Here is a 23779-nt window from a genome sequence, read left to right as displayed (position 1 = left end):
CCCAACCTGCGGAAACTATCTCTCAGCATCTACCCTATCAAACCCCTTCAGAAGTGATTAGGAAGTGAAATGGAATGTTGGCCTTTATTGCAAGAGGGGTGGAGTATAAACGTAGGGAAATCTTACTACTACCGTACAGGAGGACATTGGTGCAACCACTCCTGGAGTACTGTGTACAGTTTTGGTCATCGTACTTAAGGAGGGATATATTTGCATTGGAGGCAGTTCAGAGAAGGTTCACTAGGCTGATCCCTGCAATGAAGGGCATGCCTCATGAGGGAAGGCTGAACAAGGTGGGCCTATACTCATTGGAGTTTAAAAGAATGAGAGGTGATCTTATTGAAACATACAAGATTCTGAGGGGGCTTGACAGGGTGGATACTGAGAGGACGTTTCCCTTGTGGGAGAGTCTAGAACTAGGGGGCACAGTTTCAAAGTAAGGAGTCTCCCATTTAAGACTGAGATGAAGACATACTCCTTCTCTGAGGGTCATTAGTCTTTGCAATTCACTACCCCAGAGTGCAGTGGAGGTTGGGTCATTGAATATATTCAAGGCTGAGTTAGACAGATTTTTGATTTACAAAAAAGCTAAAGGTTATTGGGGAGGAGTGTCGGGAGGCAGGAAAGTGGAGTTAAAGTTCCAATTGGATCAGCCATGATCTCACTGAATGGTGGGGTAAACTCAAGGGACCTACTGCTGCTCTTATTTCTTGTGAACTTATGAGCTCTGCAAATATTTCCAGTACTCTCTTGAAAGTTACTTTGCACCCTCTCTAAGGCCTTAACATCCTTCCTGAATTATGATTCATGGATTTTTTTTTTTATTCGTCCATTGGATGTGGGCATTGCTGGCTAGGCTGGTATTTGTTGCCCATCCCTAACTGCCCTCGAGAAGGTATGGTGCAGTAACTGTAGCTTTAAGGAATGTAGAGACTAGCTTTAAGACGTATTGTACTCTGTAGTATCACGTGACAGTGTGAACGAATCAGCCTGAAGTGCAGGGAACCTTAGGGGTGGAGTTTGTGTCTAGCCGTGGATCCTGATGGAAGCATGTAACTGCTGCTGAAGCCCTGTAAATAAATTTCACTGTTTCTTCTGAGAAACCCGTCTGGAAGATCAAGTCTCTCACGACTGGCAACGAGGATAAATTGGTTCAGGAGCTGTCCCTTGCCCGGTGAATGTAAGTGTCTTGTTTTAAACAGAAAAAAAGGGAAAATATACTCACCCGGGTGTACCAGTTTTTTGGCGGGATCGACCCCTTCGAGTTATCCGCAGAGGATTGGAGTCAATTTATAAAACGTCTCGGTTTCTTTTTCCAAGCAAACGAAATAATGGCAGAGGAAAAAAGGAAAGCAATTCTACTAAGGCTCTGCGGGAGTAAAACTCATAGTTAATCTGTAGTTTGACGGCCCCGAACGCTCCCGATTCGAAGATGTCCAGCGAATTCGCAGACCTTGTAAATGGTCATTTTCAACCCAAACCCTTGGTAACCATGCAGATGCTCAAATTTAACTCGAGAGTAAAAGCTCCCGAGGGTAGACCATAGCAACGTACGTAGCGAAGTTGAAACAGCTAACTGAGCATTGTGACTTCGGGGAAACCCTAAATGATATGTTTGGTCTGTGGTGTGCACGATGACGCCCTTACTAGCTGAAGTAAATTTCCATTTTAAAAGGGTATTAGAAATAGCGCTTGGTATGGAAAGCGCTGAGCAGGGTTCACAGGCTTTACAGGGTGTATAAATTGGTGCCGTTTTCCAGTTGGAGCGGGAACAGACTGCCAGGCGTGGTGCGAAAGCCAGGGAGTCAGCCGTGAAGCGAGAGACAGTCCCTGCTACCCAAAAATTTAAAAAATTTCCAGGAGACAGCTCAGCAGCAAATCTGAAAATGAATTGTTACCGATGTGGAAGTAACCATATCCCTGAATCTTGCCGTTTTAACGAGACGGAGTGCCATTATTACCGCAAAAGAGGGCACATATTGAAGCATTGTAAAGCAAGATTGAGACAGACTCCCAGGCAGCAAGCTAAACTGATTGAAATGCATGATGTGGAAGAACTAGAAACCACTAATTCCGATGTTTATTCTCCATTTAAGATGAAAGTAGGGAAAACAGAACCAACCACTGCAGGTCAGTGGAAAGCCTTTGATAATGCATGTGGATACTGGTGCATCAACCAGTGTAGTGGGAGTGCACACATTCAAATATTTAAACAAGAGTACTCAACAATCGAAAATGGAGCAGACTTCAGCCAAATTGAAAATGTATACTGGTGAAGCCATGTGAGTGAAAGGTATTACCGCTGTACCTGTTTATTACAAGCATCAGACAGCACAGCTCCCTGTGATTGTAGTGGAAGGTGAAGGACCAAACCTTCTAGGTCATGATTGGTTAAAAGAAATTAAACTAAATTGGTCTGAAATTTTCTAGCTGAGAGCTGGAGAACTGCCAGAGCTGCTAAAGAAACATGACGAGGTCTTTCAAGAGGAACTGGGGAAAATCAAGGGCCTGCAGGCGAAGATCTATGTTGACTCTGAAGCAACTCCTCATTTTTTTGTAAAGCCAGGCCTGTCCTTTATGCCCAAGAGAGAAGGTTGACACCCGAATTAAACCGTTTAGAGAAGCTGGATATTATACAGCCAGTTCAATTTTTGGAATGGGCAGCACCCATTGTCCCTGTCTTGAAACCAGATCTGACCATCTGTACCTGTGGATATTACAAGTTAACAGTAAGACAAGGCTGCCAAGTTGGACAAATACCCTATCCCCAGGATCGAGGGTCTGTGTGCCAAATTAGCAGGAGGGAGAACTTGTACTAAATTAGATATGAGTCACGCATATCAGCAGCTGGAACTGGATGATACATCAAGAGGATTTGTAACCATAAACACACAAAAAGAATTCTATCAATACATGTGCTGGCCTTTTGGTGTTTCTTTGGCCTGCGCGATTTTGCAGACGGCGATGGAGGGCTTGCTGCAAGGACTATCTCAAGTTGTGGTCTACCTGGACGACGTCCTAATAACTGGGCAAACAGAAGTGGAACACTCGGCTAACTTGGAAAAAGTCTTAAAGTGATTCTTGGAAGCAGGGGTGCGCTTGAAAAAGGAAAAGTGTACTTTTCCGGCAAATGAAATCATCTACTTGGGCCACTGGGTGGATGCCCAAGTGTTACACCTGGGTAGAAGAAAAAGTTAAAGCTATTAAGGAGGCACCCTCACTTACAAATGTCTCAGAGCTCAAGTCATTTTTGGGTATGGTAAATTACTATGGTCAATTCCTACCCAACCTATCAATGGTCCTAGCCCCTTTACACACATTATTTAAAAAAAACACCAACACTGGTCTTGAAAGTCAGCTCAAGAAGAAGCCTTCACGAAAGTTAAACAGCTCTTACACCCTTCGAACTTGTTAGTACATTACAACCCGACAAAAGAATTGGTGATAACTTGTGATGCCTCCCCCATGGCGTGGGAATGGTACTATCACAAGATGGATGACGGTTCAGAAAGGCCATTAGGCTGTGTATCCAGAACCCCCTCAACGGCCAAGAAAGGTTTTTCACAAATGGAGAAAGAAGGATTATCAATTATTCTTGGAGTTAAAAAATTCCATCAGTATGTACATGACCAACACTTGACTATAGTATCTGATCACAAACTGCTCTTGGGCCTGTTTAGCAAAGCAAAAGCTATCCCTCCCATAATTTCCGCAAGGATTCAAAGATGGGCTTTGATTTTATCTGCATATGAGTATACTTCTATGCACAGACTAGGGATGCAAATAGCTAATACAGATGGCCTAAGTTGCCTCCTAATGCAGGACAGCATTTAACATGCTCCAATTCCCCAAGAGATCATAGTGGTGATGAATTTCCTGGATTCTTTGCCAGTCTGCGCAAGACAAATAAGAAACTGGATGAACCGTGATCCAGTCTTATCTAGAGTACGAGACCAAGAATTGAAAGTCCCCGAAGAATTGAAGCCATTCTTCACCCAAAGAAATGAATCGATTAATCAGCATAGTATCTTATTACGGGGTGCACGAGTCATCATTCCTTCACAAGGAAGAGAACTGCTCTTAACTGAGTTGCATATTGCGCATAAAGGAATTCTCAAAATGAAAATGCTTGCAAGAAGCCATGTCTGGTGGCCAGGCATGGACAGTGATATAGAAAAAAATGGTTAAACACTGTCTCCCTGGGTGAGACTGCATATAGATTGTGGTCCATTCCTAGGCACCAGTTCCTACTAATAATTGATGCACATTCCAAGTAGTATTTTCAAGGCTGAGATAGACAGATTTTTAATCAGTAAGGGAATCAAGGGTTATGGGGAAAAGGCAGGAAAGTGGAGTTGAGGATTATCAGATCAGCCATGATCTCATTGAATGGCGGAGCAGACTCAATGGACCAAATGGCCTACTTCTGTTCCTACGTCTTATGGTCTTATGGTTAGACGTGTGCGGAGTTAGATCGCCAACATCAGGTGTGACTATAGAAAGGTTCCGCCAAAGCTTTTTCTATACATGGATTGCCAGAAGCCACTGTCTCAGACAATGGTACTGCATTTACTAGTGTTGAATTTCAAAGATTTGTGAGCCTATGTGGTATCAAACACGTAAAGGCAACACCGTATCATCTGTCATCTAACAAATTGGCCGAGAGAACAGTAAAAACTTTTAAAGTTGGGATGAAAATATTATCGGGAGGATCATTGGAGGCTAAACTTTCACGTTTTCTGTTTCATTATAGAATAACTGACCCCTCCCCCACACTACTACAGGTTCAGCACCTTCAGAGTTGCTTATTACCTTCGTTTAAGATTAAACCTAGTACTTCCCAATTTGGAGGGGAAACTAGAGAACAGTCAAGGGAATCAAAAAGTGACTCACGATTTGCATAGTCGAGAGCGAGATGTTACTGTCAGTGAAACAGTATTTGTGCGCAACTTTGGTGGTAGATCCAGGTGGTTACCTGGTGTAATAGTTTCTGTGACTGGTCTGTTGTCAAACCACGTGGAAGTGGAGGGCTGGATCACCCAAAAACGTGTTGATCGTTTGAGAAGCAGGGTGATACCCAAACAAACTGATGTTCCACCTGTAACCGATATAGAACCTGTGGTTTCCCGTTGTGATTGATCGGCCAAGGATATTCATACCAGATGTCTCTGTCGTAGTGGATAACATTGAACTGCCTGTGCCTAAGGAGGTACCTGATGTTGCTGTGGTTCCAGAGAATGAAGATGTAGTAAGAGTTTCTAAAGTTGTGGAGCTACGGCCTTCCACCCGGATCAGGAAGCCACCTGAGAGACTGAACTTTAAATTTCGTAACCCGTGTATACGTTAGTAACGCCATGAATGTAGTTGATCTTGTAAATACAAGTTGTAAAAAAAATTTAAAGGGGGAGGAATGTAGTAACTGTAGCTCTAAGATTTATTGTACTATGTAGTTTCAAGTGACAGTGTGAATGAATCAGCCCAAAGCGCGGGGAACCTTAGGGGTGGACTTGTGTCTAATTGTGGTCCTTGATGGAAGCATGTAACTGCTGCTGAAGCCCTGTAAATAAAGTTCATTGTTTCTTCTGAGAAACCCGTCTGGAAAATCAAGTCCATAACAGGTGGTGAGCTGCCTTCTTGAATTGCTGCAGTCCATGTGGTGTAGGTACACCCACAGTGCTGTTAGGGAGAGAGAGTTCCAGGATTTTGACCCAGTGACAGTAGAGGAACGGTGATATATTTCCAAGTCAGTATGGCCTGTGGCTTGGAGGGGAACTTGCAGGTGGTGGTGTTCCCATGTGTCTGCTGCCCTTGTTCTTCTAGATAGTAGGGGTTGGGGTGCTGTCAAAGGACACAATACTTCATTTTATTACTTTTTCTTAATCATCAGCACGAGAGGAATGGAAAGCATATTTTTTTGGATTGGGTGATGTTTACTGGGCGCCACTTGGTTCTTGAAGTCTCTACTTTTATTGCTTTTGCAAGAAAAATTCCTTTGAAGAAAAATTGACCTTCGTTTGTTGCCTTGACTTAGTGGTGTCTCATTACTTTGCAGTTTGTATCGTTTTATCCTCTCTCTTTAAAAATGCATGTAAACAAGCAGATTGAGCACTCTGCTGAATCTGATAGCTACAGGGGTCTAGACCATAAATTAGTAGAATCAAATATCACAAGCTAGTAAGAATACTCCAGCAGCTACGCTCAACAATTAATCCACCGATGCTGACTGGTGTAAAGTTCACTCTGGTGTGTGTGGGCGGGTGTATGGGCAGGTGAGGATTGAAGTCACTTATTTACAAATTGTTACGATGCCTATGGAGATGATTATCTTTTTAAAAAGAGATTTGAATTCCCAGTGACCAGCTCAAAGGATCACACAGCAAGATTTAATCTTTTAAGACACGTTTTTTTTTACCGTAACAAATACCCTAAAAGCAACAGAGATTAAACATTAAGATAAAAGCAAAATACATTGGATGCTGGAAATATGGAAAATAAACAGAAAATGCTGGAAAAGCTCAGCAGGTCTGACAGCGTCTGTGAGGAGAGAAACAGAGCTCTGAAGAAGAGTCATACGGACTCAAAACTTTAACTCTTGTTTCTCTCTCCACAGATGCTGTCAGACCTGCTGAGTTTTTCCAGCATTTTCTGTTTTTCATTTTATAGATTAAACATTACTTAGTAGGTTAGCTAATGCTCTAAACTACAGGAAAGGTATCATTTCTGAGGGGCTGGAAAATTCCGGCCATAGTCTTGATTTAAAGTCCATCTCCTCCCGGTGATACAGGATCCCTGTTCCCTCGCCAAGGTGAATCTTCCAGTGTCCTTTTAAACTAAGTCCTCTTCATTCAGCCCTTGGAGCATAATGGACTTGTAAGGTTCCATATGGTGATTCTTTTCACTATCCTCAAAAGTAGGTTCCGTTCTCAGCTGCCCTTTGCTGGGCACTTAACCCCCAAAAAGCAGTCCTTCAGTTCTGTTTGGAATAGCAGTACCTGGGTACAAGTCTCTCTCTTTTCCCAACTCCTTCGGTCTGACTGACTCTGTGAGTCTGCTTCAGTAAGGCCAGCTGCCCATTCCTTTGTGTCCAGCAGCAGATTTTACGGTCCCATCGCAGTGGGGTTGTAAAATGCAGCAAGCCGTTCCCGCTGGCGTAAAATTCCACCCCAGGTGTTAAATCTCACACTTGACTATGAATAAGTCTTAATCTGGGCCCCCTTTCCCATGGCAACCAAACCACATGAGCTTATTGCCAGACAGAACTACTAGGAGGTCATATGCCACTCCCCACTATGTCATTTTACCTGGAATTAAAATATTCAGTTTAAAACATAACCAATTTATAATGTCCAGTGGTCATAACAAAGTCCAGCCAGCCCCACAGTTGTATTGTCTCCCACCTATGGCTCAGTTGGTAGCGATCTCACCTCCAAAGGTTATGTTCAAGTCCTACTCCAGGACCTGAGCACAAAATTCTAGATTAGAGGGAGTGCTGCACCATTGGAGGTTCCATCTTTTGCATGAAATATTAAACCGAGGCCCTGTCTGACCTTTCAGGTGGGCGTAAAGGATAAAATGGAATATTTTGAAGAAAGTCGGGAGAATTTGAATTCAATAAAAAATCTGGAATTAAAAGTCTAATGATGACCAATGATCATGAAACCATCGCCAATTGTCATAAAAACCCTAAATTCCTTCTGCCATTCTTACCTGGTCAGGCCGACATGTGACTCCACACCCGCAGCAACGTGGTTGACTCTTAAATAGCAGGCCATGGCCTCCTCAAAGTGACTCTCTCCCATCCCATGAATGATTTTTTAAAAATCCTGACATAATCAAAGATTGACAGAAAGTTTGGATCTAATGGTGGAGTAGAAATTCTTTCTATATTACATTAAAGTCACTGCAGGAGCAGAGTTTAGGTTTATAAGTCTCTGCATTGTGTTTGCTCTTTCAGATTACATGTGCACATGTTGAACGGACCCCTTCTTGCATTGCTCTTCCCTGTCACCAACACCAGACTGGTGAGTGTTTGGACTTGTGTCTACGGATTTAAACCTGTTCCTCGTGGGTTTGGCTGCTTAGAAATTAGTTAGGACCCACCTTTTCAGGCCCAGACTGTGTGTGCCGGGCATGAGCCCAAGCCCCAGTTTAGAGAGCTCTTGAGACAGCTCTGAAATTGGTTCGTTGCCTACGAGAGGCGAGTTGCTGGTCTAAGCCCCTCTGCAGGCAGCTCACCCCACGAGACAAAGGCTGTGGCTCAGTTCCAGGAGAGATGCCTGATTGAGGGGGAGGAAGATCAGCTGGAATGTGGAGACAGAGGGACTGAGCGACGGGGAAGATTTTGGAGGGAATGTGCAGTTGAGGCATAGCGGGAGGAGTATTGTGGAGTTTGGGATGGGGAGAGATTAGCGGGAATGTGCAATTGGGTAGAGGAAGCGGGAGAGGGTGGAAATCGGGATGAATGTGGCGTTACATATGTGAGGTTTATAAACTTGCTATGTTTTGTGACTGTGCCTTTAACTTAGTGTAAATTGATGGGGTCATGTGATCTGCTGAGCTCTGCGTAACCAGGTCTGGGTGACGTGGCTGTTAAAGGTGAAAAGGAGGCCTGGGTTGAAAGAAAGTGCAAGGTGTTAACACTTGGAAACAATGGTGGCAGCATCTGTGTTTACAGTGGTTAGACTGATAGTCTCCAAAGTCCCAGGAAGGTGTTGAGAATGTCAGGTTGTAAACAGTTATGCTTTAAGCTGAACATTTTGTTCATTTGTTGTTACTGTAGTCTTATGGGTGGGGCTTTTGACATCACTTTGCTTCTTTTCTGGTTTTCTTCAAGCCGCCCTCAGTCCATGTTTCAATGTTATCCACCTGTCCGCTTTTTCTTCTTCCCCTTCTGTTTTTAACCTCAATTTCTCCTTCAACTGTTGTCAGGACAAACGGGTGTTGGTTCTTCGTTTCCAATGTCAATACTTGACTATCTCTCTAACTGTACTTAGTGATCCTTTTGATTCCTGAACTTCTACTCTTGATCTAACCCACTCATTTGTCTTTCTGTCTATCGAGCACCCTCTGCCGTACCCACATTTCAAAAGCTATAATCCTTCTCTCATCCTATTTCTTCAGAGTCCAACTCTTGCATTCCTAGAGTGCAACATTCTTTCCAAGTGACAGTACTTAGACATTTTTTTCAGCTTCATGCTGATGCTTTGTCCATTTACTTTCAAGATAAAAAAGAGTTCAAGCCTCAAGGATAGCTTTGCAGCATTTCTACCTGGATACAAGGCCCATGTGATTCACATTGCCATGAGATGGGCTTTTGAGGGGGGAAGGTTGTCTAATATATCCCTGAAGCTCTCAGACAAGGCAGTTTGCTAGGACCTGTGAGAGAGAGAAAGAGAAAGTAGCTAGAGTTCGAAAGTCTCTACGGTTCACCGCACTAGAATTTGGGTGGGAGCTCATGCTCAAATTGAAAAGACTAAATTTGTGAGGATTTGAAACAAAGCTGCAAGATTCACCTAACTTGCGCTAGTGAGAGAAGCTCACTGGAAAGGAAAGGAATGAAAGTAAATCATCAGGGATAGAAATCCCCTTCAGATTGGGTCCACAAAAATCAAATGATTACTTAAGAGGCAATGTAGTGTAGACCCGTGAAGTGGGTTCTTCAGCTGTGTTAAAACTAAAAGGAGAAAGTTCTGTTCTGTAGTTTAAAGTATAAGTTGCCTACAACAATAGTGTTTCGTCAATAGTGCTTTTAGTTTGTTTGTTACAGTAAAAGCCTTAAAATGTGAAATCTTGCCATGTCATCCTTTCAGCTACCAAGTGGAAATTCAGATTTCTCTTTTTGAAGTTATCAGTCTTTATGGGGATCCTAACGGTAGATTCGGGAAGGGGGTGAGAGAAAGGAGATCAGTAGGATTGTGGATTGAGCGAAGGGGTGATTTCCTGCTCCTGACTCCACATAAAACTGATCGTTTTTTAAAAAAATGTTTTAGTAACATCTGATGGAGCCACTGAAGAATTCTAAGAGGGGCACATGACCAGAGAAGCTTCCGCAAAGGACGAAACCACACGCAGATGCCAGATAGGATCAGGAGTAAAGGTCATTGGCTGTCCTTGCAATGCCCTAATGCTGATTGAGGCTGCTGGTTATCTGAAACTCTCCAGATTGCCTGAATTTCCCAAAAAAATCCAAAGGTAATGCCAGGATCTGGAGTAGGTTGAGAACCGGGACCAAATGAAACCTTGGGTTTGGGAAGTAATGTAGCTTCCCAACTCTTCCCCCTCACCAGTGCCCCAACAGGGCCCTGTCAGTGATCCTATCATAAGGATCATATCTAGAAGAATTAAGACATAGTGAAATAGCTCCACAAGAAGGATTGTATCAGGAGAGTTTGCCAAACAAGCCCTTTCCTTCTACTGCCTTTCCTGGCACGAACCAGGGGTGTAAAGGACACCTGTATCAGTTGGCCCCTTGGAAACCATCATTCTTTTTCTATATAATTAACACTGGTTGACCTAACACATAGAGCCTTGCATGACATCATACGTCATCTCTCAGAACTAGTTAGATGCGAGTGTTGCTATTTTGGGAAATGTGCACATCTTGTGCACAGCAAGATCCCTTAAAGTCACTAAATTGAATGACCAGTTAATTTGTGCGTTTCCTTTTTTCAATGTACTGGGAAGAACGTTGGCTAGGGCACCACGTCTCATCCCTTCAAATAGTGCAACTAGATCATGCAAACAGGCAGACGTGCTCCATGTTTAACATGTCATGCGAAGGATGGCATCTCCAACAACGCAGCCATTGCTCTGTACTCCCGGAGGTACTCTCTTGTCTTGGTCTAAAGCATGAGCTGTACCCTGATATGGGGGCTTGATCTCATAGACTCTTAACCCAGAGGGCAAGTGTTACCAAGCTGACATACAGCCAATGCCCAGCCAATGCCCAGCCAAAGCAGCAGTTTTTTAATGCTTAACATCCAATAATTTAGAATCATAGAATGATACAGCACAGGAGGAGGCCATTCAGCCCATCATGCCTGTACTGGCCCTTTGAAAGAGACATCCAATTAATCCCACTTGCCTGCTGTTTCTTCGTAGCCTGGTACTGTTTTCCCCTTCAAATATTTATCTATTTTCCTTTTGAAAATTACTGTTGAATTTTCTTCTAACATCCTTTCAGGTAGTGCATCCCAAATCATAATATCTCCCTGTGTAAAAGAAAAATGTCTTCTTATCTCCCATCTGGTTCTTTTTGCCATCATTCCTGGGGCCAACCCTCTTGTCACTGGGAACAATTTCTCCTTATTCACTCTATCAAAACCCTTTGTGATTTTAAACTCCTCTGTTAAATCTCCCCTTGACCCTCTCTGCTCTAAGGAGAACAAACCCACCATCTCTAATCTCTCCACATAACGGATGCCCCTCGTTTCTGACACCATTCTAATAAATCTCCTCTGCTCCATCTCAAAGGGATTTGCTAAAAAGAGCAAAATGTCACAGAAGCTTTTCATTTTGCTGAACAATCCTGAATGCGCTAATCGCTACACTAACAACCAATATATGAAAATCAGTCAAGCTCATAACGCGGCTCATTTACACTTGCTAGAAGTAACATATATTCATTCAAAAGGACCTGTTCTCTGCAAACAAAAGGAATATGTTCAAACCTTGTGCCTTTTTTTTTAATTAATCGGGAACCTGAGGAGCCTGTAGTTCCCCGTTGCTTTCTCCATGGCAATGCCTCAGCCAATCAGAATCAACTTGCCAACAAATCAGCACCCTTTTCTCCTATAGTATAAATTGTTGTGATTGTTTGAAATTTGATGATCTTGAATTTGTCCTGATGCATGCAAGCTTTGATAACATGTCTCCCTTTTCAACAATATTCAAATTCTAAGGGATTTGTTTGGATGTGTGTGATGTTTCTCTATCTTGTGTTGTCCTTGCTTGCAGCTTCCATTTGAGACTGAGGTGTATTACATTCAGCACACCCTAATGTATATCGTTCCCCTTTACTTGCTCAACAAAGGTGGTGAGTATAACAGGCCAGTTATTTTATGTAACTTCCTGATGCCGGAGAAAGGGAGATTTCTCATACAGTACCTTACACAACTTCAAGATGTACCAAAGGACTTTACAGACAATTGTGTACTGTTTTTGAAATCATATGCTCTTGTAATGTAGAAAACCAGTTTGTGCACAGCAAGCTCCCATAAACAGCAATGTGACGATGACCAGATAATCTATTTTTTGTGTTGTTAGTTGAAGGATAAGTATTGACCAAGGCAGCAAGGCACAGAGGTGAACTCCCATCCACTTCTCTTAAATAAAAAAGTGCTGTGGGATCTTTTAAATCCCCTTGAGAGGCAACTGTTTAGTGTCTCATCCAAAAAAAAGGCACCTCTGCCAGTGCAGCACTCCCTTCGTACTGGAGTGTCGGCCTAGATTATGGAGTGGGACTGGAATCCATAATTGTCTGCTTGCAATATGACATGCAGGTATACCTCTCAACTATCCCATTTTAATCCAAGCTTCCTGATATTGTTACGATCCTGTTAGGGACATTAACATTTGAAGAAGACATCTGAATATCCAGCAATTAACCAACAGAACTACACCACAAGATTTCACGTTATTTTTCAAACAAAAACTTTATTGTGTATATAAAGAGAAATTAAACAAAGCAAGCACCACTGAGTTAATACAATAGCTTTAAAGACTTATGCTATAAACCCAGTTCTACTTTTTACTTCTCCCCCCACCCTGCCCTAAGAGTTCCCTTATCTTATGAAATCTTGAAAAATATTTTGGTTCTTCTGGGACCAATCCAAAAGGTATGTCACAGCCCTCCGGAATTTACTTTAATTCTCCTTAGTATTCCAGTTATTCCTTGAGCTACAAATTACATGAGGATCCTTCCATTATCTTTTAGCTAAACGATCCCCCAATTTTCTTTAAACACCTCACGATTGTGGACTCTTCAGCTCCCTGTCCTGCCTTTGGACATACATGAACTGCTTTTTCCCAGTCTGCTCCTACAGCTTCTGCGGAGCTCTTTCCAAACTCACTATTCAAGCTAACTGCATTCTGCCACAAGGGGCTGTGAGGACCACTGTAGTTCTCTTCCATTAGCTACAGGCTAAAGCAAATCTCCCAGCTGCTTTTTCCTCACAAAACCCAAACTGAGCTGCCTGCTTCTGTTAGCAAACAAACACAAATGGGTTAAACAAAAGAACCTTCTAACCAAGGCTCCACTCTGAATCATTATCTTTAAGGCAACATGGCTTGCTTTGGGACGATTATATAAAAACTTAAGAAATAACAAATGTAAATTAGTTATTTTACCTTCAACACAACTCTTTGATACTGCAACTCGTAGAAATAATTTATATCTCTAATGGATGTAATTACCCTCTTTCCAGACTATCTGGCTCAATTACACACTTGGAGATAGATTTATTCCTTGTTCAAAGCTTTTTTTTCTCTATCAACTCTGACCTTGCAGGATAAATACAGGCTATCTTTTAAGTTAAATGAACCCAGCCTCGTAGAATTTGAACTCAATTGATAAACCTGGAATATAAAGCTAGTCTCACTGATTGTGATCATGAAACTTTCGATTGTCGTGAAATCCCATCTGGTTCACTAATACTCTTTTAGGGAGGGAAATCTGCTGCTCTTGTTCGGTCTGGCCTGCATATGACTCCAGACCCACAACAATGTGGTTGATTCTTAACTGCCCTGTGAAATGGCCCAGCAAGCTACTTGGTTCAAGAGCAATTAGGGATGAGCAACGAATGCTGGCCTTGCAGCGACACCCACATCCCATGAATAATAGAGAGAAAAATCTGACCAAAATTTTTCACAGAGCCAGTGAGGGAAATATTCGTACATGTGACACAAAAGCTTGGTCAAAGAGTTCGGTTTTAAGGAGTGTCCTAAAGGAGGAGAAAGAAATGGAGAGGCTTAGGGAGGAAGTTCAGGAGGTTAAGGGATTAGATGGCTGAAAGTACAGGTGAGGCAAAGAAGCAGGGCCTGCTTAAGAGGCCAGAATTGGAGGAGCATAGAGCTCTTTGAAGAGTTGGAGGAGGTTAGAGAGTTGAGGATTGGATGAGACCACAGAACTCTTTGAACGTGAGGATGAGATTCATCAAGAACTGTAACTTTCTCTCAATTTTTCAGGTATATACAAACCAGAGCCTTTGAAAGACTTCTGGTGGCCACTGCTCGCGACAGGTGTGTTATTTCTCTATCACTACACCATTCTTCAGGCCCTGGGACTGGTGAGTACTCATATTAATTTGGGATGAGACATTTTCATTGAGAAAGATTTACAGGTTGTATCGGCCTAGGATCAGTTTGCACTGGGTAGTGGCCCTCGGCTTGGCCTTGGGAGGGAGCAGGAGTGACACGAAGGAGGGTGGTGATCAAGAGGGTGGGACTGGGGGGAAGTCGAGCAAGTGGTGGGATATGGGGACAGCTAGGAGCAGAAGTACTGCGGGTGACCAGTAGATTGACTGGGTGGTGGGAGGGGTGAGCGATCTAGATTTGGGGAGGGTGGGGTTTGTTTATCATTTGCTGATACAGAAGACCATAAGACATAGGAGCAGAAATTAGGCCATTCGGCCCATCTAGTCTGCTCCGCCATTCAATCATGGCCATGAGTTTAACTTGTAACCGGGATGAGCACCCCTATACCTCCCAGCTCCACATTTCGTTAAACATACCTTTGAATGTACCTTCTTTGGTGGAGATCCCTTTCAGGGCCTCAGTGCAAACCTGATTTTCCTGAACGTAGTCTCTGCCTGTGTCAGGTGCGCTCAGGGAAAGCAGTTTGAAATGGTGTGTCCTTTAATTGTATGTGGCCTGAGTCATCTCATTTGATGCCAAGCGTTATTTGGCAGGCATTTCCAGCTTAGAATGGCCCACCATTTGGTTCCAGGGGTGGGGCATTTTTGCCTTAGGATTAGGTTGGAGAAGCTGGGGTTGTTCTCCTTGGAGCAAAGAGATTAAGGGGAGATTTGATAGAGGGGGGAACAAGATGATGACAGGTTTAGATAAGGTAGACAAAGAAAAGCTGTTCCAGTTTGCTGATGCTACAAGGACTAGCAGGCACAGATTTAAGGCTTTGGGCAAGGGATCCAGGGAGATGGATGGGGTGGGGGATGTGAGGAAGAAGTTTTATTATGCAGCAAGTGGTAATGAGCTGGAACCCCCTGCCCACGAGAGTGATGGAAATGGAGAGGATCAATGATTTCTAAAGGAAATTGGACGAGCTTTTGAGAAAAATAAACTGGAAGAACTACGGAGATGCAGACTAACTGGATTGCTCTACAGAGAGCTGGCACCGACTTGATGGGCTGAATGGCCTCTCTGTGCTATAATGGACAGGTCTGACTCTGTATTGGACTCTTTGGTACCTATTTTATGTCTGCAAAGTAGCACCACTCTATAGGATTTCTAGACCATTGGTTAAACTTGGTAGCATTCCAGGTCAAAACATCATGGGTTCAAAAGCCTGGAGAATGACATCTTTCATGGTCAAAGCTCCAGTTCAGTATGGAGGGAAAAGGTTAAAAATCAAAAATGAATCTGTCTCTCTTCAAACATCAGAAAATTAGTACTTAGTCTGTGCATCAACAATGGAGATTTGATAATTGTCAGGTTTAAAAATATCACTCTTGTATTAGTCAGAATACATTTCAGTACAAGTTTCTTAAAATAGAAGATTAATTACAGGGGAAATTGTGGTACAAGCCCCTCCGGAACCACAAAGAATAGATTCCAGCAGGGATCACAGGGTAACAATCAGGATCAGATATAGAAAGTTCCAGAAATTCACCGAACCTCCATCAACTTCCAAGAGAGAATAGGCTACGGGTCAGGTTTCATCCTAAAGGAAACTAATTTCCCCTTACCCTCCTACGTTTCCCCTCCCCCAAATCCAATCCTGGACTATTAAACCCAAACGCACTTTGGGAAGGATATACTGACCTTGGATGGGATGAAGTGCAGATTCACCAGAATTATTCTTGGGACTGAAAGGGTTAAATTGAGCAACGGATTGTGTTGTCCAGCCTTGTGTGCTCTTGAGCTGACAAGATGAAGGGCGTGATCTGATTAATGCGTTTAAAATGACTAAGGGAGTTGATTGGGCAGGAAGAGTCAAATTATTTCTTCCAGTGTTGGGTTGGTGGGGTGGGGGAAGGGGAAGAGTCCAGAACAAGAGGGCAGAACCTTAGAATTAGAGCCAGGCTGTTCAGGATCGAGGTCAGGAACACAGCACATCTTCATGAGTGAAGCACATCTTCACACAAAGAGAAGAAATCTGGAACTCACTCTCCCAAAAACCTCTTGAGACTGGGGGCAAGGTCGATTGAAAATGTAAGAACTGAAATTGATTGATTGTTGGGCAAGGTATTAAGAGTTACAGAAGCAAGGTGGGCAAGTTGAGTTAAGATGAAACAAAATGCTGCAATGCTAAATTAAAAACAAAGTGCTGAAGAAACTCAGCAGGTCAGGCAGCATCTGCAGAGAGGGAAAAAGAGTTAATGTTTCGAGTCTGTATGGTTCCCTAGTTGCCCTTGAGAAGGTGGTGGTGAGCTGCCTTCTTGAACCGCTGCAGCTCATATGGTGTAGGTACACCCATAGTGCTGTTAGGGAGGGAGTTCCAGGATTTCGACCCAGTGACAGTGAAGGAGCGGCCGATATATTTCCAAGTCAGGTTGGTGAGTGACTTGGAGGGGAACTTCCAGGTGGTGGTGTTCCCATCTATCTGCAGCCCTTGTCCTTCTAGGTGGTAGTGGTCATGGGTTTGGAAGGTGCTGCCTAAGGAGCCTTGGTGAATTCCTGCAGTGCATCTTGTAGATGGTACACACTGCTGCTACTGTGTGTCGGTGGTGGAGGGAGTGAATGTTTGTCGATGTGGTGCCAATCAAGCAGACTGCTTTGTCCTGGACAGTGTCCAGTTTCTTCAGTGTTGTAGGAGCTGCACTCATCCAGGCAAGTGGGGAGCATTCCATCCCACTCCTCCTGACTTGTGCCTTGTAGATGGTGGACAGGCTTTGGGGAGTCAGGATGTGAGTTACTTGTCGCACAATTCCTAGCCTCTGACCTGCTCTTGTAGCCACAGTGTTTATATGGCTAGTCCAGTTCAGTTCCTGGTCAATGGTAACCGCCAGGACGTTGATAGTGGGGGATTCAGTGATGGTAATACCATTGAACATCGAGGGGTGATGGCTGGGTTCTCTCTTGTTGGAGACGGCCATTGCCTGGCACTTGTGTGGCGCAAATGTTACTTGCCACTTGTCAGCCCAAGCCTGGATATTGTCCAGGTCTTGCTACATTTGGACATGGACTGCTTCAGTATCTGAGGAGTTACAAATGATGCTGAACATTGTGCAGTCATCAGCGAACATGCTCACTTCTGACCTTGTGATGGAAGGAATTGATGAAGCAGCTGAAGATGGTTGGGCCGAAGACACTACCCTGAGGAACTCCTGCAGTGATGTTTTGGAGCTGAGATGACTGACCTCCAACAACCACAACCATCTTCCTTTTGTACTTGGTATGACTCCAACCAGCGGAGAGTTTTCCCCTGATTCCCATTGACTCTAGATTTGCTAGAGTTCCTTGATGCCACACTCAGTCGAATGCTGCCTTGATGTGAAGGGCAGTCACTCTCACCTCACCTTGGGAGTTCAGCTCTTTTTAAAGTAACCTCTTCCAATACTTTACTGATGATGGGGCGCTAACTGGCCGGGTTGGATTTGTCCTGCTTTTTGTGTACAGGACATACCTGGGTAATTTTCCACATAGCTGGGTAGATGCCAGTGTTGTAGCTGTGCTGGAACAGCTTGGCTAGCGGCGCGGCAAGTTCTGGAGCACAAGTCTTCTATTGCCGGGATGTTGTCAGAGCCCAAAGCCTTTGCAGTACCCAGTGCCTTCAGCTGTTTCTTGATATCACGCAGAGTGAATTAAATTGGCTAAAGACTGGCAACTGTGATGCTGGGGACCTCTGGAGCAGGCCGAGATGGATCATCCACTCGACACTTCTGGCCGAAGATTTTTGCGAATGCTTCAGCCTTATCATTTGCACTGATGTGCTGGGCTCCTCCATCATTGAGGATAGGGATATCTGTGGAGCCTCCTCCTCCAGTGAGTTGTTTAGTTGTCCATTACCATTTACAACTGGATGTGGCAGAACTGCAGAGTTTAGATCTGATCCGTTGGTTGTGGGATCGCTTAGCTCTGTCTATCACTTGCTGCTTTTGCTGTTTGACATGCAAGTAGTCCTGTTGTATAGCTTCACCAGGTCGACACCTCATTTTTTTTTAGGTGTGCCTGGTGCTGCTCCTGGCATGCCCTCCTGCACTCTTCATTGAACCAGGGTTGATCCCCTGGCTTGGTGGTAATGGTAGAGTGGGGGATATGCCAGGCCATGAGGTTACAGATTGTGTTCGAGTACAGTTCTGCTGTTGCCGATGGCCCACAGTGCCTCATGGATGCCCAGTTTTTGAGTTGCTAGATCTAGATCTAGTTGCTAGGTTAGGTTTTATACCATTGAAAAAGGAGGGAGGGTCAGGTGGAACAAAAGGGAAGGTCAGGGATGGGTTAGAGGGCGGGGAAGATTAAATGACAAAAATGTCATGGAACAAAAAGCATAGGGAGTGGTAATGACAGTAGTAAAGGAACAAAGTATTCGTCCGGAGTATGTATCAATAGCAGAATAAAGGTCAGTACTGTCTGAAAGCAAAACATGAGAATAAGATGTAGATTGGCATGAGAGGAAAGATTCAAAGTGGTGGACAGAATTCAGGCTCTGAAGTTGTTGAACTCAATGTTAAGTCCAGAAGGCTGCATGTAAAGAGCCTAATTGGAAGATGAGGTGGTGACCCCCCCAGTTTGTGTTGGGTTTCATTAGAATACGGTAGCAGGTTGAGGACAGAAGTGTGAGCATGAGAGCAAGATGGTGAATTGAAATGGCACGTGACAGGAAGGTCAGGGTCACGCTTGCGGGTTGAGCAAAGGTGTTCGGTCAAGTGGTCACCCAGTCTAAATAAATCACTGCTTCACCTGGAAGGAGATTGGGAGCCTTGGATGGTGAGGAGGGAGGAGGTAAAGGGACAGGTGTTACACCTCCTGCGATTCCATGGGAAGGTGCTGTGGGAAGGGGATGAGATGTTGGGGGTGATAGAGGAGCGGACAAGGGTGTCGCAGAGGGAACAGTCCCTTCGGAACACTGACAGGGGAAGGCATGGGGAGATGTGCTTGGTCGTGGCATCATGCTGGAATTGGTGGGAATGGTGGAGGAATGGAGTTAAGATAAAGATCATCCATGTTCTAATTGAATAGCAGAATAAGACATAGGGGCTGAAGAGCCATCTATTCTATCTGTCTAGTTGTAACACACCTCCAGCAGCCCTGAAAATGACTGTCACCCGGGTTCAGCAGCAGCATGCTCCACTCTGGGTGCAAAGGTCATGGATTCAAGCCCCACATCAGACAATTGAACACAATCTCGGCTGACACTCCAGTGCAGCACTGAGGGAATGCCAGACTATTTGCGTGCTATTGTTCTGATGAGATTTTAAACCAAGCGCCTGATCACTTGTTCAAGTGGACGTTAAAGATCCCCTGGCACAGGCGTCCTGGCCAACTTTCCTCCCTCAGCTGCATGGTCCTTCATCTTACTGTCAGCTGTTGATCAGTCAGTAGTACTCTCGCCTCTCAGAAGGTTCCAGGTTCAATCCCCATACCAGCGGACTTGAGCACAAAAATCAAAGCTGACGCTCCAGTGGCTGCAGAGGGAGTGCTACGCTGTGGGAGGTGCCGGCTTCCAGATGAGACATTAAATTGAGGACCCTTCTGCTCTCTCATAAAGGACCCCATGATACTATTATGAAGCAAATCAGAGTTCTTCTCCCTATTGCTCTGGCTCATACTTATCCCTCATCAACATCATGAAAAGAGATTATCTGGTCGTTATCAAATGGCTGTTTGTGGGAGCTTGCTGTGAGCAAATTGGCTGCTGTGTTTCCCACATTACAAAAGCGACTTCAAAAAAGTACTTCATTGGCTGTAAAGCATTCGAGATGTCCTGTGGTCATCAAAGGTACCATATAAATGCAAGTCCTTTTTTTTTTTACAGCTTTTGGTGACGTCATGTATACAAACTAGCTGCTACGTTACGTTACATAGCAATTCACTGCACTGTTTCTGGGAGAGATGACAAGGCACTACCTTTGTGATTCATTATAAGAAAAAGTCTTGCATTTCTATAGCGCCTTTCATAATCTCAGGATGTCCCAAAGCGCTTCAGTCAATTAAGCACTTTTGAAATGTAGTCACTGCTATTAATGCAGGAAATGTGGCAGCCAATTTGCGCACAGCAAGCTCCCACAAACAGCAATGTGATAATGACCAGATAATCTGTTTAAGTGATGTTGGTTGAGGGATGAATATTGAATACGGCATGGGGGTGGGTGAGGGGGGTAAACCCCCTGCACTTCTTTGAAATAATGCACTGGGATCTTTTTTGCCCAGTGGGTAGGGCAGACAGAACCTCAGTTTAACATCTCACCTGAGAGACAGCTTCTCTGATAATGCAGCAGTCCCTCAGTACTGCACTGGGGATGTCAATCTAGATTTTTGGGCTCACGTCTCTGGAATGGTACTTGGACTGTCACGGTCTGACCCAGAGGCGAGAGTTATACGCTGCGAACCATGGCTAACACCTGTAAGGGTCAAACCAGGGACCCCTCCCACAACCCTTTCTTCAATACATCGATGACTGCTTCAGTGCCGCTTCATGCTCTTGTCTGAATCTGGAAAAATTTATTAATTTTGCTTCCTATTTCCACCCCACCATCATTTTCACCTGGTCCATCTCTGACACTTCCCTTCCCTTCCTTGACCTCTCTGTCTCAATTTCTGGCGATAGACTGTCCACCAATATTCATTACAAGCCTACCGACTCCCACAGCTACCTCGACTACAGCTCCTCACACCCCGCTTCCTGTAAAGACTCCATCCCATTCTCTCAGTTCCTTCGCCTCCGTCGCATCTGTTGTGATGATGCCACTTTCAAAAACAGTTCCTCTGACATGTCCTCCTTCTTCCTTAACCGACGTTTTTCACCCACGGTCATTGACAGGGCCCTCAACCGTGTCTGGCCCATCTCTTGTCCTCACTTATCACCCCACCATCCTCCGCATTCAAAGGATCATCCTCCGCCATTTCCGCCAACTCCAGCATGATGCTACCACCAAACACATCTTCCCTTCACCCCCCACCCCGGCAGCATGCCGCAGGGATCGTTCCCTCCAGGACACCCTGGTCCACTCCTCCATCACCCCCTACACCTCAACCCCCTCCCACGGCACCTTCCCATGCAACCGCAGAAGGTGCAACATCTGCCCCTTTACTTCCTCCCTCCTCACCGTCCAAGGGCCCAAACACTCCTTTCAGGTGAAGCAGCATTTCACTTGCACTTCCCTCAATTTAGTCTACTGCATTTGCTGCTCCCAATGCAGTCTCCTCTACATTGGAGAGAACAAACACAGACTGGGTGACCGCTTTGCGGAACACCTTCGGTCTGTCCACAAGCATGACCCAGACCTCCCTGTCGCTTGCCATTTCAACACTCCACCCTGCTCTCATGCCCACATGTCCGTCCTTGGCCTGCTGCAATGTTCCAGTGAAGCTCAACGCAAACCGGAGGAACAGCACCTCATCTTCCGACTGGGCACTTTACAACCTTCTGGACTTAATATTGAGTTCAACAACTTCAGATCATGAACTCTCTCCTCCATCCCCACCCCCTTTCCCCAATAATATATCATTTTTAAAAAATATATTTTTCTTTTCCCACCTATTTTAAAATTTATTTCGATCTATTGTTTTATCTCCACCTTTTAGCCCATTCCGATCCCTTCCCCCCACTCCACCCCCACTCGGGCCATCTGCCACTTGCTTGTCCTGCTTTCTAATGTCCCCATTAGCACATTCCTTAGATAATATCACCACCATCAACACCCCTTTGTCCTTTTGTCCATGACATCTTTGGCAATCTCTTCTTTGCCTCCACCTATCACTGGCTCTCTATCCAGCTCTATCTGTCCCACCACCCCCTCCCCCACCTTCTACCAGCTTATATTTCATCTCATTTCTCTATTTCTTTAGTTCTGTTGAAGAGTCATACGGACTCGAAATGTCAACTGTGTTCCTCTCCGCAGATGTTGTCAGACCTGCTGAGTTTTTCCAGCTATTTTTATTTTTGTTTTTGTTTTGACCCTGTTCATCTACGTGGGTCACCAGGAAGGGAAGACATATGGAACCATTTCAGCCAAAGATGAAAGGAGTTACAAAATAAGCTCTCAGGAAAAGATCATTGAAACAGGCAGTATAAATGGGTTAGCAGAGATAAATCTGTTTCTGGAGAGAGAGAGAGAGAGGGAGAGAGAGAATTGAATGAGTAGTTGGTGGTGTGTTACAGTTCACTCAGAGTCCAAGTTGCTGTGGCAACATGCACTTGCCTTCCTTCGATCACATGACTTATCTGGATTCTCTCCTGCTCTTACCGCCTGCCAGTTGGGAGGTTTTACAGGTTGATTCTCAACCTGTTTCGCAGCGTTACGAACGCACCTTCCACAGCTGTCAGGTCTTGGGGTGGGACTAGAACCCGGAGCTTCTAGCTCGGAGTGCGACCAACTGCACCACAGGACCTCCAGAGTGAGTAGGTAGGTTTATATAATAGAAGAGGTCTCGGGCCAAATTACCTCTTTCTAAGACTTCATAAGATTTCTTGAAAGTACTGAATACAAAATGCTTGGCAAATTCCAATTAGAATGGTAGAATCTTTCAGCACAGAAGGAACCTGTTTAGTTAATAAAACCTCTGTCAGATCTTTGGAAGGGCTATCCAATTAGTTCCACTGCCCTGCTGTTTCCGCAGAGCCCTGCAAACATCTGCTTTTCAGGCTATAACACAATTCCCCTTTTGAAAGCCATTATTAAATCTACTTCCACCACCCTTTCAGCCAGTTCATTTCACAACATCAAAATTTGCGGCTCCCTCTGTTTATTTGTCAATTACTTTAAATCTTGTGCGCTCTGGTTGCCAACTTGCCAGGAGTGTGAGCAACTTCTTATTTATTCTGTCTAAAGCATTCATCATTTTGAACGCGTATGTCAAATCTCCCGTTAACCTTCTCCATTCCAAGGGGGACAATCCCAGTTTCTCCAGCCTCTCCACATAACCAAGGTCCCTTATCCCTGGTATCATTCGAGTAAATCTCCTCTGCACCCTCTCCAAGGCCTTGACATCCTTCCTAAATTGTGGAGCCCAGAATTGGACACAATTCTCCAGCTGAAGCCTAACTAGTGATTTATAAAGACTTAGCACAGCTGCCATACTTTTTGTACTCTATAACTCTATTTATACAGGACCCCACATGCTTTTTTTTTTAACAGCCCTTTTAACTTGGACTGTCAAGGTTCACGTGTCATGTACATCCAACCTCCAGTTCCTCAGTTCCTGCACCCTCTTTAAAATTGCTCTGTTTATGAACAGGATAAAATTGTTTCCCTTGATGGAGAATTCTAGAACCAGGGGACATAGATTCAAGATAAGTGGCAGAAGATGTAGGGGGTACATGAGGAAGAACTTTTTTTACACAGAGGGTAGTTGGTGTCTGGAATTCACTGCCCAAGTTGGTGGTAGAGGCAGAAACTTTAAACTCTTTTAAAAAGTACCTGGATCTGCACCTAAAGCGCTG

At 44.3% G+C, this 23779-nt stretch overlaps 1 protein-coding gene across 6 annotated transcripts in view; it reads left to right on the top strand.

The window, feature by feature from the left end:
* aamdc (adipogenesis associated, Mth938 domain containing) overlaps positions 1–23779 on the top strand; it is a 123496-nt gene that overhangs the window by 98408 nt on the left and 1309 nt on the right. For 4 of the 6 annotated variants that reach the window (XM_041198774.1, XM_041198776.1, XM_041198775.1 and 1 more), the window contains 3 exons: positions 7955–8021; positions 11956–12034; positions 14185–14285. In XM_041198774.1, the coding sequence (XP_041054708.1) occupies positions 7955–8021; positions 11956–12034; positions 14185–14285 (247 nt within the window). Of the gene's footprint in view, positions 1–7954; positions 8022–11955; positions 12035–14184; positions 14286–22593; positions 22743–23779 lie in introns of all 6 variants that reach the window. The other 2 variants (XR_005944406.1, XR_005944407.1) reach the window with 2 other exon arrangements.

The sequence above is a fragment of the Carcharodon carcharias genome, chromosome 11, assembly GCF_017639515.1.
Source record: "Carcharodon carcharias isolate sCarCar2 chromosome 11, sCarCar2.pri, whole genome shotgun sequence".
Taxonomy (NCBI): domain Eukaryota; kingdom Metazoa; phylum Chordata; class Chondrichthyes; order Lamniformes; family Lamnidae; genus Carcharodon; species Carcharodon carcharias.
The sequence above is the reverse complement of the archived record's forward strand: the minus strand, read 5'-3'. Positions and strand labels throughout refer to the sequence as shown.